The sequence below is a fragment of the Paramormyrops kingsleyae genome, chromosome 20 (assembly GCF_048594095.1).
Source record: "Paramormyrops kingsleyae isolate MSU_618 chromosome 20, PKINGS_0.4, whole genome shotgun sequence".
Taxonomy (NCBI): domain Eukaryota; kingdom Metazoa; phylum Chordata; class Actinopteri; order Osteoglossiformes; family Mormyridae; genus Paramormyrops; species Paramormyrops kingsleyae.
This window is the reverse complement of record NC_132816.1, coordinates 8529283-8546470: the sequence shown is the minus strand read 5'-3', so window position 1 is coordinate 8546470 and position 17188 is coordinate 8529283. Positions and strand designations below refer to the sequence as shown.

General features: G+C 38.6%; 1 protein-coding gene across 1 annotated transcript; it reads right to left on the bottom strand.

Moving 5' to 3' along the window:
- Positions 1-383: 383 nt before the first annotated feature.
- Positions 384-9015, bottom strand: mrpl45 (mitochondrial ribosomal protein L45). The gene is made up of 8 exons (XM_023825069.2): positions 8858-9015; positions 6690-6891; positions 5123-5240; positions 4263-4361; positions 3479-3527; positions 2139-2288; positions 1034-1207; positions 384-911 (listed from the first exon to the last, which is right to left on the bottom strand). Exons 1-8 carry the CDS (start codon positions 8918-8920, stop codon positions 813-815), a joined length of 954 nt encoding a protein of 317 aa, XP_023680837.1. The 5' UTR covers positions 8921-9015; the 3' UTR covers positions 384-812.
- Positions 9016-17188: the final 8173 nt, after the last annotated feature.

The window sequence follows — 17188 nt, the reverse complement described above, 5'->3', positions numbered from 1 at the left end:
AGACATGGTATTCATAGAAAGTGCTACTGTACCTTTAATAATTTACTAACTGAACATAGTATTTAATAATGTAATAATAGTTTGTCATACGGAGGTCTGTAGCCTATCCCAGCTAGCACGTGATGCCGATCCATCACAGGCTACACACTAGACGCAATTCATAGATGCCACCTAAGATAACCAATGCAGTCATACTCACACAATACAGGGAATTTAGACACCTACTATCTGCACATCACTGCACTGCGGAAGAAGACCTTCACAATGCAGGTCAAACATGTAAAATCCAGAGCGGAGATACAAATTTAACCCACATCCCTTGAGCTATGAAGAAGCAGGACTACCTAATAAGCTGGATCATGGATTTCTTACTACAATTTCAGTATTTTTACATTTTATTTATTTAGACACTTATATCCAAAGCAACACACAAGTGAGAAAGCAGGGTCAGACATCGCCTGGAGTGATTGGGCTTAAGGGTCTTGTCAGGAGTACAACAGTGACATCACTCTGCCAATCCTGGGATCTGACCTGGCAACTTTCTGATCACAGGCACAGTGTCCTAATTTGCTTAGCAATAGACCTTCAAAAAAGGGTCACTACTCCCCACAAAAACTGGATTATTTGCTTCACCCTGCTTCAGCTGATGTTGAAATACTAGAAAGACTGATCTAGCAAAGCTGCATTCAGTTCTTGATTTTAACAACACAACTGTTCTAACAGCAGAATTTTGGTAGAAAAGCACATAATAGAAATTCACTTTCTGACACTTTTGGAGAAAGACTTTTATTCTACAGTGGCTAGCAAAGGAGCTATTGGTGCCACTGCACAGATCTGGGCTTGGGCACTTCATAACAGAGGCTCTCAAACTCCTCCCATGGCTTCAGCTGTGGGCCAGGAATCATGACAGTCTGAACAAAAAGAGAGACGAGACCAATGAGGTTACTGGTTACTCTGCACCAAGGAATGACACAAGCTTTCTTTATACAGTCATGCGGCATTCCAATGTTTTACAAATAGAAAAATGTTTCACCTTGATAACAGGCTCCTTAGGAGGAGCCCAGGCTGGGATGATCTTTCCATGAAGCCTCCAGCAGCCGTAGGGGTTTATCAGATGCCTCTCCAAAACCACGTACTCCAGGACATCCCGTGGCTCATCTTCATTCCCCAGCATCAGACGCCCGAATCGGTCATAGATGGCCACTGTCTGATAGATAACAGGAAAGCAGTGATTATGTGAGGGGGTTCATTTAGAATGCATTACAAAATGAAGATTTAGGTCACAGGGGAACATGACGGACATTTATACCCAAAGGTTAATGCAGCATTTATCAGTCACTCAACAGAAAAAGTTCTGAAACTAAAATTAAAACCATTATTCAAAACCAAGCACACAGCGTACTTGAACAGCAGAGCTTAAGTATGCATTTGGTGGTTTTAACCAGTTTAACCAGTATATGTAAAAATGAAATAACTAATGTCATGTTAACTATTTCATATACCATATTGGCCCATATAAGATGAGCCCCATTATAAGAAAAACCCCCACTCTATTATTGGGGGGGGGGGGGGGGGGTAGATAAAGAATGTTACTATCTGTATTAAGAGCCACTATCTGTTTAATACTAGCAGTGGCACAGCCAGGGAAGCCAACAATTAACAACATTCAGGGATACAGGCCAAACACACTCATTGCCAGAACTGGCAGCTGTCACGCATCTGGCGTGACACTCAGACTCTCACGCTCATGTGCGAAATCTTACGGCAAAAACACATTAACATATTACAATAAGTCAAAACGTTCATTACAAAATACCCTATTTGACGCCATCTATTCCCATTTTTGTCTAGACCACAAATGTAAGACAACATTACTTTTTGATATATATTTTGGTGAGGGAAAAAAAAAAAACCCATCTTACATTTGGATCAACACAGTAAGTTAGGTAAGTAGGCAATTATTTATTCTATTCCTGTCCTCAACATCCCCTCAACAAACTGCTTCTTACGGAGACGGTCATTTAAACTTTATATACTCAGCATTTTCAGCTACATGCATTTCTTTTCAGGCAGGGTGTTCCACGAATTAAAATATGACACTGACAAAATCATTAAAGATGAGCCAATCAGCTGCTCACCTGCCGAGAGTGTAACCGGAGTGTGACCTGTCCGTAGAGGTTGCCTTTGCTGACCATATCTGGGCAGCGGGCATGCACTACGCGAGGCGGCTCGAGGGACTCTAAGAAGCTCCAGCGTAGAGTCCTGTAGCGATTGCCCCTCACCATCTCCTGTGGAGCCAAACACACCAGCAGTGTCAATTCAGGTTTTCCGTGCACAGCAGGTACCGAAATATGCTTGATTCCTCCACTGCTAATACAATCATCCAGACCACTTTTAAAGTAAAAGTTTTTAATAATGTATTTAATAGGGAATACAAATTTTAAGTATACATTTATCTATATAAATGAATGTTAATGTCCTGTGGTGTTTGCCTTGCAGTCGGAGATTATTAAAAATATTCTTGAAAACAATACACAAAAAAATATTATATATACAGTGGTACCTCGGTTCTCGAACTCACTAGAACTCGAATTTCTTGAAAGTCAAACAAACCAGTTTGACCTAGAACTCGATCTGAATATCAGAAGTCGAACCGTGAACGCTGATCTAATATAAATTGTACGCGCCAGGAAATGTCATACTACAATGCAATTCTTACTTGAATGCCTTCTTCACAGACTGGACAATTAACCAAATAAAGCAGCGCAACATTACAGTAAATTACAATAAATAAACCACTAAATTACGTGTACTATTAGAGCATTTATGTCATTTATTTAAACTTTATTTTACCAGGTAAATTAACTGAAAACCATTGTCACTGCTTTATGTGATATTCGGGAGAAATAGCAGATTTCGCATCAAAACTGCCTGGGATACAAACGTCATGCGTGTAACTAAACTCTTCAGCCAATAAGGGCAAAGGTATGTTGTCACGGAGGCGGTTCCAGTTTGTGCAGCCGGGTGAGAGGTCGCAATGCATCTAACCGTAATTCATTGCGTCAGGATCAGAATGCGTTGCTTTAAGTCCGCATTTCAGTTTGTTTCCCCAGTCCGGTCATTGGGTGCATTCGACTTGCTTACAGCGCTGGCTGAATACAGAGGACTAATGACAACAACCAGAAACAGCTGATCACATGGGGATCCCACACGAGGTTAACGAGGGGGCTTGGCACACGGAAGGAGCGGACGATCGGGGCAGGACAGGGGTAATGTTGGGATAAGATCTTTATCGTTTTGGAAGCCATTAAGAAAAAAATGCTGCTCTTGTTTTGCGGCCGGGAACCAATTAATTGGTTTTCCATTATTTCTTATAGTAAAAATTCGATCAGAACTCGAACTTTTTAGGATTCGATCCGGAGTCCGGGACGGATTAAGTTCGAGAACCGAGGTACCACTGTGTGTGTGTGTGACTTACAGGATAACACCTCTCAGTCACCAGCTTATGTAGCTTCTCCTTGTTAAACCTAAAACGAAACACAGGGTAAGATCATGATCTGGGCAGGGATTGTAGGCAACAATGTCACTGGGCCATTCAGAGCTGATGACTGAAGTTCAACAGTGTGAACAGGAAAAAGTTGCTCTCGACTGCTTCATTTCTTTCTGCTGGTCCATTTTATGTGAACAAGCAGAACTAAAACGACAATGCACTTTACCTTGAAGTTAACTGAATTTAGTGCCCTCACAGTGTCAATTAACATGTACAAAGAATATTTGGTTTAAGCTAGCTTAAATTGAATTAATGGGAAGATTGTTAAAAGCTATTTTGTTGGGCAAATGAATAATGAAAGGCAAAACACCAACCAAATAAAATATAAAAAAATTCATTTCCCTGTAACATGTGTCACCAAAAGTACTCCATTGTGCCAAAATGAGATCTGAGTTTTAGGGATATAACCCAGACTCACCATTACTAAACTGTACCAGTATCCAAAAGGATACCCCTCTTTAAAAAGTAAACTGCACTGCAGTGCAGGCAAAAATGAAACAAAAGCCATCTACACTGAGTATTCATCAAATACATACTGGTGGTGAGAAAAATTTGCCAAGTGTGTGTGGGGGTATCCATTGATCCAATCCATTAATTGGAACTATCAGCTGACCTCGACAGTCCATTGCTTCCCCCCCCAAATACTCAAAACACCAGGCAAACATGGTCTGTCGCAGTCACACACAGTAATGTTTAGGAAGCATGGACTTACTGTGTAAGTGCAGAGTGAGCCTCGATAAAGATCTCCAGGGCTTTATTTGGGAAGTCCTTCGTATTAAACTGTGGATCATGCTCCTTAATTTTCCGAATCCTACGGAAGAAGGGGAAAAAATACAGCTTTATCTTTGTGGAAATATTCAGGACACTGGAGAAATGATGGAAACCAAGGAAATGTTGTCTACAAAAGCTGAAAAGGAGCAGAAAATACACCAAATTTACATACTATCACAATTCATCATAACTTAAACTTAACACTCCTGACTAGTATGTATGCTTTTGGAGTTTAATAGTTTAAAAATTTAGACAACTTCACATTTCACTGCTGCAACGAAGCCTGCACAATGTGAACCGTTAACATTGACACTGTATGCTATGCACAAAAAATTGTTACATTGCAATTACCACAATAGGCAGCTGGGTTGAGAGCAAGGCTGTCACTAACAATTATATTTATAATATTCTAGGTGGGGTCTTACTAAGAAATTGTATAATCGTAGCATCACCTCCCTTGACTTAAACTCCACACACCTAAAGATGTAACTCAACATCCTATTGGCCTTTTTATTGCTTCCCCACACTAGCAAGAATGGGTCATGGAAGCATCAACATACACACCGAGGTCTTTCTCATAATCAGCTACCTTTATTTCAGTGGGACCCATAAAATATCTGTACTTTATATTTCTGCTCCCTGCATGGATTACTTTACATTTATCTACATTAAGTTTCACCTGCCAGGTATCAGCCCAGTCGCTAATTAAATCAAGGTCCCGTTATAGCCTCTGTAAAATGCAAGATTTTAAATGCAAGAAACACAGTGCAAGTCAGCAACAACAGAAAGAGAAATGCTTACGCTAAATGTGAAGCGGCACTTTGCCTAAGCTGCTCTGTGCGCTGCTTCAGTCCTTCTTTGGAAAGCTTCGAAAGACGCGCATCACCTTCTGGCGGAATGTAAGGATCAAATATTCCAGCTAAAAAGGAGAAAGAATTCAAAACAAATAACTGGAATTTAGGAAAGTCAACATTTTGCTGTACATGTTGCACATCACCATTTGCTCTATATGATGAATGTCCCACTTGTGAGCATGCAGTGAAAAACAAGTAAAATGTTTCAGACACTCAGAGTTGGTCACAGCACGGAAAATGCTTAACAAGTGGAGGTGTCACCTTCCAAATATACAGTACTGTGTATGTCTTAGCCAGTCAAAGACAATGTATCTGGGTAGTACACAGTCATGGCAGGAGAAAAAACATCAGGGAGTCCTTTTGTGAGATCTTACAATACTTTTCCATTATCTGAAAAAACTTTGTGCAATTAATAACAAATACTATACATACATAATCTGAAAGTTAAATGGTATGCATTGTCCCCCATAGTTTAATGCTTTAAGCCCACTTCATAGGGCATATCTATGTCATTTAATTTTATTCTATTAATTCTATCCTTTGTCCACTTATTAACAGAAATGCGAGTCCATGTCCCCTTAGGGGCTCTGTTGGGTAAAAAAAAATGCATGGTTTATTGGGGGTGCATCGATTCCCTGCTTATGTACTCATCCTCGTGACAATGCACCAATGCCTATAACCAATACCCAGTAATGACATATCAGTGATATCATTAATAAGAAAAATTAATGGAACTACTAAGTATCTGTGGCGTGGAAGTACTCCAAAACGAAGGACAAAATCCAAAGCATAGTGGACTACGAACTCTGCTCTGCTAAACTATCACTAGGAGGTGAAAAAACAAGTTTATACAACACAAGTGATTTAACTAGATTTGGTTCTGTAGGAAATGACAGCATTGTGTTCCCTGGACAGTTCTGTCATTTGGTCTGCCCATCTAATGTGTATTCATCCTACATTAACCAACTTTTGGTACAATTTCTAGAAGTACAGTTATCATAGTGACAACCCGTTTAATCCTTCTCAAAATTTAATCACTTCCATGTCCGCAATACAATCCCTCTGCAAAGTCTGAAAAAGATCAGTATAACAGGTCTTGAGTTCAAGTGTCAAAACTGCAGTGTATTTGGGTATCATGATGCAGCAGTGCTTCAATTTTAGGTTCATCTGTCTCAAAATGTAATCAGTTCCATTTTGGCCCCCATATAATGCCCCCATACATCCACCACCATGCAGCCCCTGAGACAATGTTTAAAATGCAAAAAAAACATGCTCACACAATCTGGCACAGAAAACCTGATTTCTGAAAGCCTGTGGAGGATTACATATTTGGATAAACATCTAAGTAACTTTTGTACGTCAGTAAGCACTGGATCTTCATTACAGTCTAGACTTTCAAACCAAGTGTCAACGGAAAGTGATTTTGACTTTTTATTATAACATGAAAATCCGAAATATGTGAAATTTCAGCATGAAGCTATCGCTGAGCTTGCATACTGTGGTGCTGCCTTTACCAGTGCAGGCAATGTTGATGGCTCTCTCCATATATTCCTGCTGGACCACCATGCCAGCACTGCGGGCCTGTGCCTCCTGCTCAGCCTTGCTCTGTGTTTTTGTGTCATGCATCTTTGGAATGAAGTAACGCTTCTTCGTCCGCAGTGGGGTTACTGTAGGCAGACGACAATATCCAGTAGTGTCCAGCAAAGTCTCTACACACTGAAGGAAAACAAGGGAGAATTACATGCTATTATAATGATGACATGTATAAATATTCATAATAACAACTCATCATTTGTAATGGAATTTTAAAAATTACTTAAATTACACTTATGGAAAGTACAATCAAAAAGATTAAAAAACACAATCAACAAATGTCATGAAATCTGAAGTGAACAAGCAAAGGAAGAGCTTATGCAATTTGAAAATGATGCAGATGTATCTGAAATCAGCCCATTTTCCATAAACTCCACAATAAAAAACTAAGAGGCCAACATTTCTGTGATCCATCTTATAAAATATAAACAGCTTTCTGAATAACAAATCAATTAAAAATACTCAATGGTGAGATCTATGTAGAGATGTCAGAAAATACAAGTCATTTGACCAAAAACCATCTCTCATATTAACAAAAATTTGAGTTTCTAAACATTTTAAACATTTACATTTATGCACCTTGAGTAAGAGCCGATATTTAACTAGATGCTCTTGCCATAATATATTCTCCCCTGCTCCCACAGGGGTAAGAGTAAATTCATTTACAGAGCAGGGGGATATGGCGTCACCTTGTATAATGTTTACAACGCAGATCATTGACATTAGGTTTGGCAATACAAGTAATTTAGCACAGCTACACTAAATCCACAAATGCAAAATAAAATCATCTGAATCTGACCCAAATCTCACCCTACGATTATCCTAGTGATTAATTCATAGATAAACCTAGTAACCTCCCCCCAAAAAAGAACGTGGAGCCATTCATTTGAACCGGAACGGAGCCGTAAGATCCAGCTCCCTTCGAAAAACCATTATTCCCATCACTACAAGTCAGACAGGAAAGCCAACAACATACAGGACACTCGCGGTTACACGCCAAGGCTCTCAAGTTTTACCAAACGTTTGGATTATGTTACATGAGGGGTGATGGGATGTCAATGCGTGAGATTCAGACCCCTGTACGCTAATGAAACACACAGCAAACACTGCACAGTTATGACATTCACCATTAACAAATACACATATCAATTTCCATCCATCCATTTTCCAAACTGCTTATCCTATTGGTTTGCGGGGGGTACAGAGCCTATCCCGGAAGCTATGGGCACGAGGCAGGGAACAACCCAGGATGGGGGGCCAGCCCATCACAGGGCACACTCACACACCATTCACTCACACAGGCATACCTATGGACAATTTAGTAACTCCAATCAGCCTCAGCATGTCTTTGGACTGGGGGGGGGAAGCCTCACAACAACATGGGAAGAACATGCAAACTCCACACACATGTAACCCAGGCACATTTATCTCAGCCAACAGTAGGTAGGATCAGAACAAACGACAGCGATTGCTTCGGGGATCCTGCCCAGGCGGGGCGCATAAAGCCGCCCATGGCATTTATAGTACACGGCTACCATAGCCAGGACGCGGATAAGTTACGCCATCTACTGTTGTATGTGTGTACTAACATGTAAAATCTTCCACTCCAATAAGACAACCACAGTTTTTTAGATATAAATTTTTGGGAAAAAACATCGGTCCAAAACGGTATATGCTTACTGATACATGTATATGTTTTAAAAATATAATGCCATTATTGTACATATACACGATTATGTATTATTTATGTAATGCGAAAAATACAATAAGTGTAAAAATATCCAGCCATCTTAAAAACACTGACTTGCCGAGTACATGCTCATGGTAAACCTAGATCCTATCTTAGGAGGTACAGGGTTTAAGGCAGGGTTTAACTTCACACACGCAAAATATACTATATAATTTGAATATTAGAATTGTAATACATATGTCATGCGTAATACATGCACCTAAAAAACCTATGTACCTTTAAGACTATGTATTAAAGAGCTATACATAACTTAGATAATTTAGAATTACATTTCTTGACTACAAGGGTGTACATAACGTATATTTCAATACATGTTTAAATGTGGCTCCGGTGAATTACCTGAACCTTGAAGATCATCGGCCTTTGAAAAGGCACGATCAACCTCATCATGGAAGCCGCCATTTTGGCTAAAGCTTCCTACTTCGTTGGTGGGTTAAAATTCCATTCAAATTAAAATTCTGAATGTAATATCGCCCCCAACGGCACCGGAGTGTGAAGTGTTCCGATGCATTTTCTGCGTCTTTCGTTCGTCTCACCCCTTCCCTTCTTGTATTTCACAAGAACGACGGATAAGAAATATAACATTATATGTTTTATACATACACACGCACGCACACACGCACATACACCCAATGCCAGATTATGCCACAAATATGTTTGTAAGATGGGGAGAGGGAGACCAAATAAATTTCAAGTCTGTTATAGGCCTACTCCTTTTAGAGATGAAACCACTGTTATTGGTCATTTTTTTCACTCTCCCAATCTGATGTTTAATAATAAAACCTTTCCTTCTTACATCCTTCAATTCCTGTATCATATAGATTTGTTCATGTTTATTTGTTTTTTCAGGATTGCCAAGTTGTTTCAATATCAAACGTCACTGGTAAAATATAGGTGTAAAATATATTACCATCAAATCAGCTAGTTATTTTTGTGCAGAAACAGATTAGTTAAATATAGTTGTCCGACTTAGCTCAGCGGCTTTCCTCTAGTCTGAATCCGGACAGGATATTATATATTTGAAATAGTACAGTTGGCGGACAGTCTGTTACAGTCGGGAGCTTATATAACTTTTGTTTGGGTGCCAGTCCATATATATAGGAACTGAGGGGAATGAAATGGCAGATACATCCGCCAAGAGAACAGCAGGGACATCCACTGTAGACATTAATGTTAATTATAGCAAATCAGAAATTAAAAGTATGGTAAAGACTTTAGTTAAAAAGGAATGGCAGACACTATGGGAAAATATACAGACTGCAAGAAAATTTTATAGTATCTAAAATAAAGTGGGGAAAGGCAGAAACACGAACAGAAGTAAACAGGAAGAAGATTTAATTTCGAGGATGAGATATGGGCACGCGAGACTGAATAGCACATTGTTTTAAATGACGAAACACACTGATGGCAACTGTGTTTATTATGAATGATTGTCTATAGAGTCCGTCAAACATGTTATTCTGCATGGCCCCAGATATCTCATACACAGACAAAGATTACTCTCACAACTGTCAAGACAAGATAAGGCTAAATCTACAGGACATTCGGTTTTTTGAAAGGGATGGGTCTGATCAAGCGAATGTAGTATTTTTTGTTTATTATTTAATTGTTTATTATTTAATTATTATAATTATTAATAATAATAAGAAGAAGAAGATCTAGTTTTCTCTCGGTTTTGGGCGGTTAGCGTCTTGTGCCACTCCAGTCCAGTCGGTGGCGGTAATGCTCAGTTGAGGCTGGTTGCCAACCGCTATAAAAATCGAAGAAAAAGAAGAAAGTGTCGAAGGTTCATTGCTGAATAATATAGTTTAGTGATCTGCATTTTAGTGGGGAAAGCTGCTGGATGTTAAAGTGCGATAGAGAAACTGACAAATAAAAAAACCATGATCAGGATATTATTCAAGACTGCAGGAGGAGGGAAGATATCAACCCTTAAGCGACATAAACTCGGGATTCTTCCCATATTTTGGGTAAGAGGATTGTATGTTACAGCAGGGGTTTGAGATCAGTAGACATTTAATTAGCTATACAATTAACATTAGGCAGACACCTAGCCTTGCGATGGGGAATGTAGAAAATGCTGATTCTTCTTTTTTTTTTTTTTTCCGTTTTCTGCATGTCCCCTATAGTGGTAGCCTAACCCAGACAAGTAATTTCCATTATTTCCATGTTACTATTTGATTAAGTATGCATGTCAAACTATCAAGGTTTGAGGCATTATAGAATGCAAATTTATGGCTTTTTATACGATATATATGTATTTCAGTACTTCAAATGTTTAACTGAAATTGCTAGAATGTGTAAACAACATATAATGCGTATAATTTGATCCCTCACTTAAAATACTTTTTAATTTACATTTGAGTCCAAGTCTGTGGAGACTTCCAGGGATGAAGGCATGTATTAATGCAGGGGTGGGCAATCTTATCCGCAAAGAACCGGTGTGTATGCACGTTTTTGGGATAACCTTTAGGCCAGGTGTGAGGACTCTTCATCCAATCAGTCCTCTAATTAGCGGGTTGCAGTGAAAACCCGCATACACAACGATCTTTTCTGGATAAGATTGCCCACCCCTGGATTAATATAATTGGTAAGTAGCTGGACTTCTCTGAGCCCATGATCTGCTTGGGGATGCTAATTAGTGGATATATTCTTATCTAGCATTTGATTTGCAGACTGACTGTTCCATGCATTCGCCTTCACTTTCATTAAATTTTAAGCTCGGGTCTCCCGTTACCCTTGTTATTGCCACTGCTTCCTAGAAAACACCTCAGTCTCTGGTTTTCTAAGGGTTTCTTGAAAAATTTGGTGATGCCTGTACTGTATGTAAAGGCCACTCTGATTTGTTGTACCAAGCACATGAATTTCCTTTACCATGACTGGAATAAGCAGTTGGATTGTTAGGCGGATGGACACATAAGTTCATGACCTCTCACTGTACCATTAACACATTTTAACCATGTTTTGGAATAGGTGAGAATCCAAAGTCAAACTACAGAGCCTTGCATTGCAGCCAAGCACCCTTTCAGAGTGGATGTGAAATCAGGCCAGCGTTATTCTTGGTGTGCTTGTGGATACAGCAAGAAACAGGTAAAGCATTTTGCAACATTGTAGTTGGAAAAGATAAATACAATGTAATCTGCTTATAGTGATCATGGTTATAGTGATCAACAACTTGTATGGATCAAAAAGCTTGGGACAAAATCATTCCTGTTACCAATACTGTTTAAATAATTCACTTATCGTAATCCAGTAGTCCACTTACAGTGCCCATTTTGGGTCTTTTTAAACAACAACCCATGTAAAAAATTAAAACTGCTGTATTTAATTTTTTTTTTTTTTAACTTTTATCGTCCTACTTTGCCTTTCAGTAACCCGTCTGCTTCTCGCTAGCTACCAGATACTAATTCCCTGTCCATAGAAAATGTGACAGGATAAAGAGCCATTTTCTCTCAATGAAAAATATAGACTCATCAAAGCTTATAATAAACTGCCAAAAATGAGCCATTAAGATGCAACCGCGTAACTACAATAAGCCCTTTGATACAATGTAACATGAAAATGCGCTGTGTAAATAAAACTGAATTGAATTATGTACAGTACTGTATTATAGCGTATTTGAATTATACACAGTTCGGTAATTTAATTTAGTACTCTGAAAAGTTAGAAAAAGCTGTACTGTATTTTGAAATCATTAATAAAATTGAGTAAATTCCATTGTAAATAGTATGCCTAATGTTCAGTGTGAATGTTTACACCACTGTAACTTGCAGGAATTGTTTGATCAAAGCAAAACCAAGTGGTGTCTTTGCTATCCGTACTGCCTTTATATTAAAGGTTAAATAATGGCGTTTAAAAGCCCATATTCAGTTATTGTATAATTAAAAAATCAACGATTTGATTCATACCTTAAATCACTCTGTACATAGAATACTACGGAGCCCCTAAGAGGTCAGGGTGGGAAAATAGTTTTGTATTGTCTCACAAAATTTTTGTGATAACTTGCAATAGTTTTAAAATTCCACTGCATTTTCCCACTTGCTATTTGCTGCAACCCCACGGCAAAAATAAACCTAAATATTACAGACATGTAAAGTGTGTTTTATGCATTAAACTCTGGGGAACTGATATACACCATGTAACTTTAATACTATGTGTTTTTATATGTATTTATTAATAATTGCACTGTGTCTATTCACCGCCGCTGACTTTAAGCAAGATGGCTAGGCTATGGAACATGAAGTACACACACGCATACACTGAAGTATATTACACACATTGAAAGATATTACATACGGAAAAATGCTACAACATGATTGGTGTGCTGTTTATGATGGTTGTGTTCAGAATTTCAAGACACGCTGTGTAGCGTAACCGCATGGCAGGTGGACCGACAAACGAAATAACTTTTGAAAAATAAGGCTGCTAGAAGTATATAATGGGTATATTGTTTAAAATGTATTTTAGTAAAAGAGGGCTGGGGATTATTTTTAAAACAAAGCAAATTTTTTGAAAAAATCTTTAGTCTGCCCTCCTTCGTCACACTTCACACAGCACCACCGCTGAACGCATTCACGCTGGTTAACGCATACATACCGAGTTGGCCGAACATGGCATATGCTATAGTTTAAGGCACTTTGCAAGCTGCTTTAGTAACAAAAAAAAAAAAAACGCAAAAGTGCTGTTTGGAAGTATTTTGCAGACGAGCATGGAAAGGCTAAGGATGTCAATAAGCCTCTATGCAAACAGTGCTACAAAGTTGTGGCAACGAAGTCAAATACCACGTCAAACCTGGTGCAGCATCTTAAAGACCGAAACCCCGTCCTTATGAGACATTTCGCGAGGTCGCGTTCCAGCAACACTGAACGCATCAAAAATGTTAACTTGGCCGGCGCACACCTTAACATTAGCCGTTCATTAGCAGTTAGCCAACATATACGTTAGCCGCATGTTATCATTAAAGTAGCGGATAGACACAATGGCTAATAATAAAATAATATAGTTAATGTGGGAACAATGCAAAAACGTAAAACAGAAATGTGTCCTGTAAAATGTGGTAAATGCCCAGTCATACTTAAAAAAAAAAATAAAATACCGTCATATACCGTGAAACCGATATGACTTTGAAAAATATTGTGATATAAATTCTTGGTCATACCACCTAGCTCTAGATTCAATGGCTGATTCAGTGACTAACGGGGCACATTGTTAGATGGGTGACATGGGTTTTGGTGAATTCTTTTCCTTCAATAAATCAAATGGTCATTTAAAAAGTGTTTGTTGTGTTTACTGAGGTTGTCCTTTGTTTTACACAAAAATTCTTTGGAGATCAGGCACAGTCAAGTGTTATGGATGAGCAACTGCACTGTATGAATCAAGGCTTCAATGCATGTGATGCTGCAATCTTTTTTCCTGCTTTAATTTTTCTATAACATTTTCCCTGTGAACAGAACCTGTTTTACTCTTCTGACATTCTGAGCCTAGCTGATGCCTTGATCTTGCATAGTGTTCTGTGTATGCTGAAATTTCCAGTAATATATTCTGTAAATTCTTAGTGTTGTAATATTAATAGTGAATAAAACAAATGATAAATAGTATTATTGTTGTGGACAGCATATTTGCTAGAATCCTGCCCTTGGTCTGTGGGTGGAGTTTCTCTTTGTGTTACATGGATTTGCTTCAGCTACTGTACCCTTGTTTCTTCCTGTAGTCCTATGTTATAAAAATCTGTGACTGCAATCAAAAACTTAGAAATACAAAAAGTTTTGTGTTTTGTTTGATTACTTATGGTTAAGGTTAGGGGGGGCAATGTTGTCATTGTTGGGATTTGGGTTTGTTCCCCATATAAATAATGGATGGTCCCCACAAAGATATAGTTACAAACACATGTGTCTGTGTTGTTGGCGTCCTGTACAGGCTGTTCCCTGTTCCCTGCCCTCTGCTGCATGGCTTAGCCCTATAACCCCATGTCCCTGTATTGCAAAAGCAGTTGGAAGGTAGATGAATAGAAAAAATATTACTCAGAGCATTGTTGCACTTTCCAAAAATAAACTCAAGGAGAATATTATAAAAATATATGCCCTATAAAACTGCAGCTAAGAGTCTTCAAAGGCCTACAGCGTATCTCATGTCCATGATGCTCTGCCCTGTCTTTCACATTTCAGCCCTTCTGTGACGGTTCCCACAAGGCTTTGGCTCCAAAGATATCCCCGTTCCGCTTCATACCCGAGCAAGATGGCACGTTGTTGCTCTGTGGCTGCAAGCACACCAGTAATGCCCCGTACTGTGATGGCACACACAAGCAGGACTTTGTGCAAAAGGTTCCACTGCCACCAACATCACAGCCATGACATAAGGCTTCAAATGGAATAAACCCCTTCTTGATCCTTACAATACTTTGATTAATTAAATGAATTGCATGTTAAATGTAAGTCTGACGAAATTGCGTGAGGCATTTTGGTTCAGTAAGATAGTCAGATGCTGATGTAATTGTGTTTTATATTGCTGGATATTTTACTGGAGCAGTTCAGATTTAGTACCTTTGCCTAAAAGCATCAGACGACTGCTGGGATGTGAGCCTGCAAGCTTCAAATTATACGTCTGTGTCCTTAATCATATTGTTACCTGTTGCCTATGGCTAGATCCAAATCGGGATATTAATGTGGTATGTAAATTGGCATTAGTATGTTTGTGCAACAGTCAGCGATATGGAGTGCTCTTTAAGGTTTGCAGATAAAAAAATTAAAGTATTATTAAAAATAGAAACCTTGAGAACTATGCAAATATGGATGATTCTGCCAGACTCCATTGCCATTGGAATATTCAAAAATGCAAACATAATAGGAACATTTATAGTGTTCATATATTCAATAAAAAAATTTAATGTAATTGTTTGCAGTTATAATAATTGTTTTGTCAGGAGTCAGTGAATGAATATGGTTTTGAGACTGGTCCACTGCTATCGAAGGCACTTCACTTGCTAAAGGAATAACTCAAAACTCTTTGGTGGATCTTTCTCAAACATTGCAGAGGCATTATATGGTTGCTGAACTGGAACAGATAAAAAAAATGTATACAGATCACCCCAAACTTGAAGCAGCCCTATGAAGTTTCAGCAATGGAGTGGGTGAAAGTCAGCTGTGTTTTGTATATAACAGGGTAAAGTTAATGTCGTGTCAGTATTTTTTGTTACAAGTTCAGAGCCTTGTAACTCCTACACTCCTTTCAATAAAAAAACAAATTTTTTGTTGTTTGAATTTACAATTTCGGCTACCAGCACACCTCTCAATGCTTTTTTTAATAACCAAATGTAGTCAAAAAATTTGTCCGCAAGATGTACTTTGACCTTGAAAAATGTTAGACTTCAGCCGTGGAGCTTTAATAGTAAAACGTTTACAGCTCATAGAAAAGCCTCGGAATTACAATTGTCTAGCTATCTGTTGTTTTACTATCTGTCTCTAATGAGAAAAAAGTATTTCTCAGCTCTTGGAAGGTGTGTCTTTCACACTTTTGGCAAGTTACCTCAAAATATACCACGGTGAACTCTCCAAAATTTACCAAGGGATAATTTAATCGTGTCACGTTGTTTTGGAAACATGGAGAGATTGTGTAAGTTAGGGGAGAAGGTGGAAAATTACTGTAGTATGAAGCATATGGCGGAGTCTTCAGTGAATTACAGACTTCAAAGGACATGCCCATGCTACAGCTAACGCAGGTACGCTATTAGCAAACAAACTGAACATCTTTTAGGGCATTTTGATGTAAATTTTACCAATATCATTAGCTCTGCCTCGGTGGTGACCTGTGAGTCAACAGTGTTTCTTAAAGTCGAAGTCAGTGTGCATTGCAATAATGGGGTAAAACACACAGAAGCTTTCAAAAGGGAATCATCAATATATTTTTATAGTCTAGCAGCGCGCTTGGGAAAAAATCACATTAAGAGTTATCTGGGCATATTAATGCATGACTCTGCTTGTAACCCATGGGTCAGGCGTGTTCAGGTCAGCTTACCAGAAAATATTTTGGATCCAAACAAATTTCTTCTGGTTGCACTCCCCTCTACAGTTATGAAGTGCTTTGAGAGATCTGCTCCATTGGACCTGCTTCAAGTTGCTTATGTACTTCAGTCGAGGGACACTGAATGCATTGCATATTTTTCAGTGAATTGTGAAACACACAATACAGGTTGTGTTTTGTCCCATATTATCATGCAAATTGTTTCATACATTCACTACATCAGGGGTCCTCAATGGAACTACCTGACCAGGACGCTCGCCTAATTAGTAACCATTCTACGCTTAATGAGGTAGCTCTGTGGGCTTTTAGTGGCAGTGACTAGTAATTGTTTTGGAATTATACATTGCTTTAATTACTGGGACCTGACATTTTGATATCACGCATTGCTACAGTATATTCTTATACTGGAAGTGGAGCAGATACTCTGGTCCACCTGCAACGCTGAAACAATGATACTGGATAACGCATGAAGGCATAGTATAAATGTGATGCATACTTGGAGTGTTTAAGTGTTTAATAGTCAGCACAACCTTTTTCTTGGTGTCTTTTTTGCTTTATTGGTATGTGCTTTTATTTTTAAAATAATCTTGCAATTTCTATTATATACTTCCTCAGACACTGACAGAAGATTCAATGAAGCAAATATTTAAAGTG

Excerpts from the sequence above, each read along its gene's own strand:
- mrpl45 (XM_023825069.2), bottom strand. The coding sequence starts at position 8,920 with ATGGCGGCTTCCATGATGAGGTTGATCGTGCCTTTTCAAAGGCCGATG. Across the intron at positions 3,528-4,262 it reads GCTCACTCTGCACTTACACA|GTTTAACAAGGAGAAGCTAC; the intron begins GTAAGTCCATGC and ends GTTTCGTTTTAG. Across the intron at positions 2,289-3,478 it reads TGACTGAGAGGTGTTATCCT|GAGATGGTGAGGGGCAATCG; the intron begins GTAAGTCACACA and ends TTGGCTCCACAG.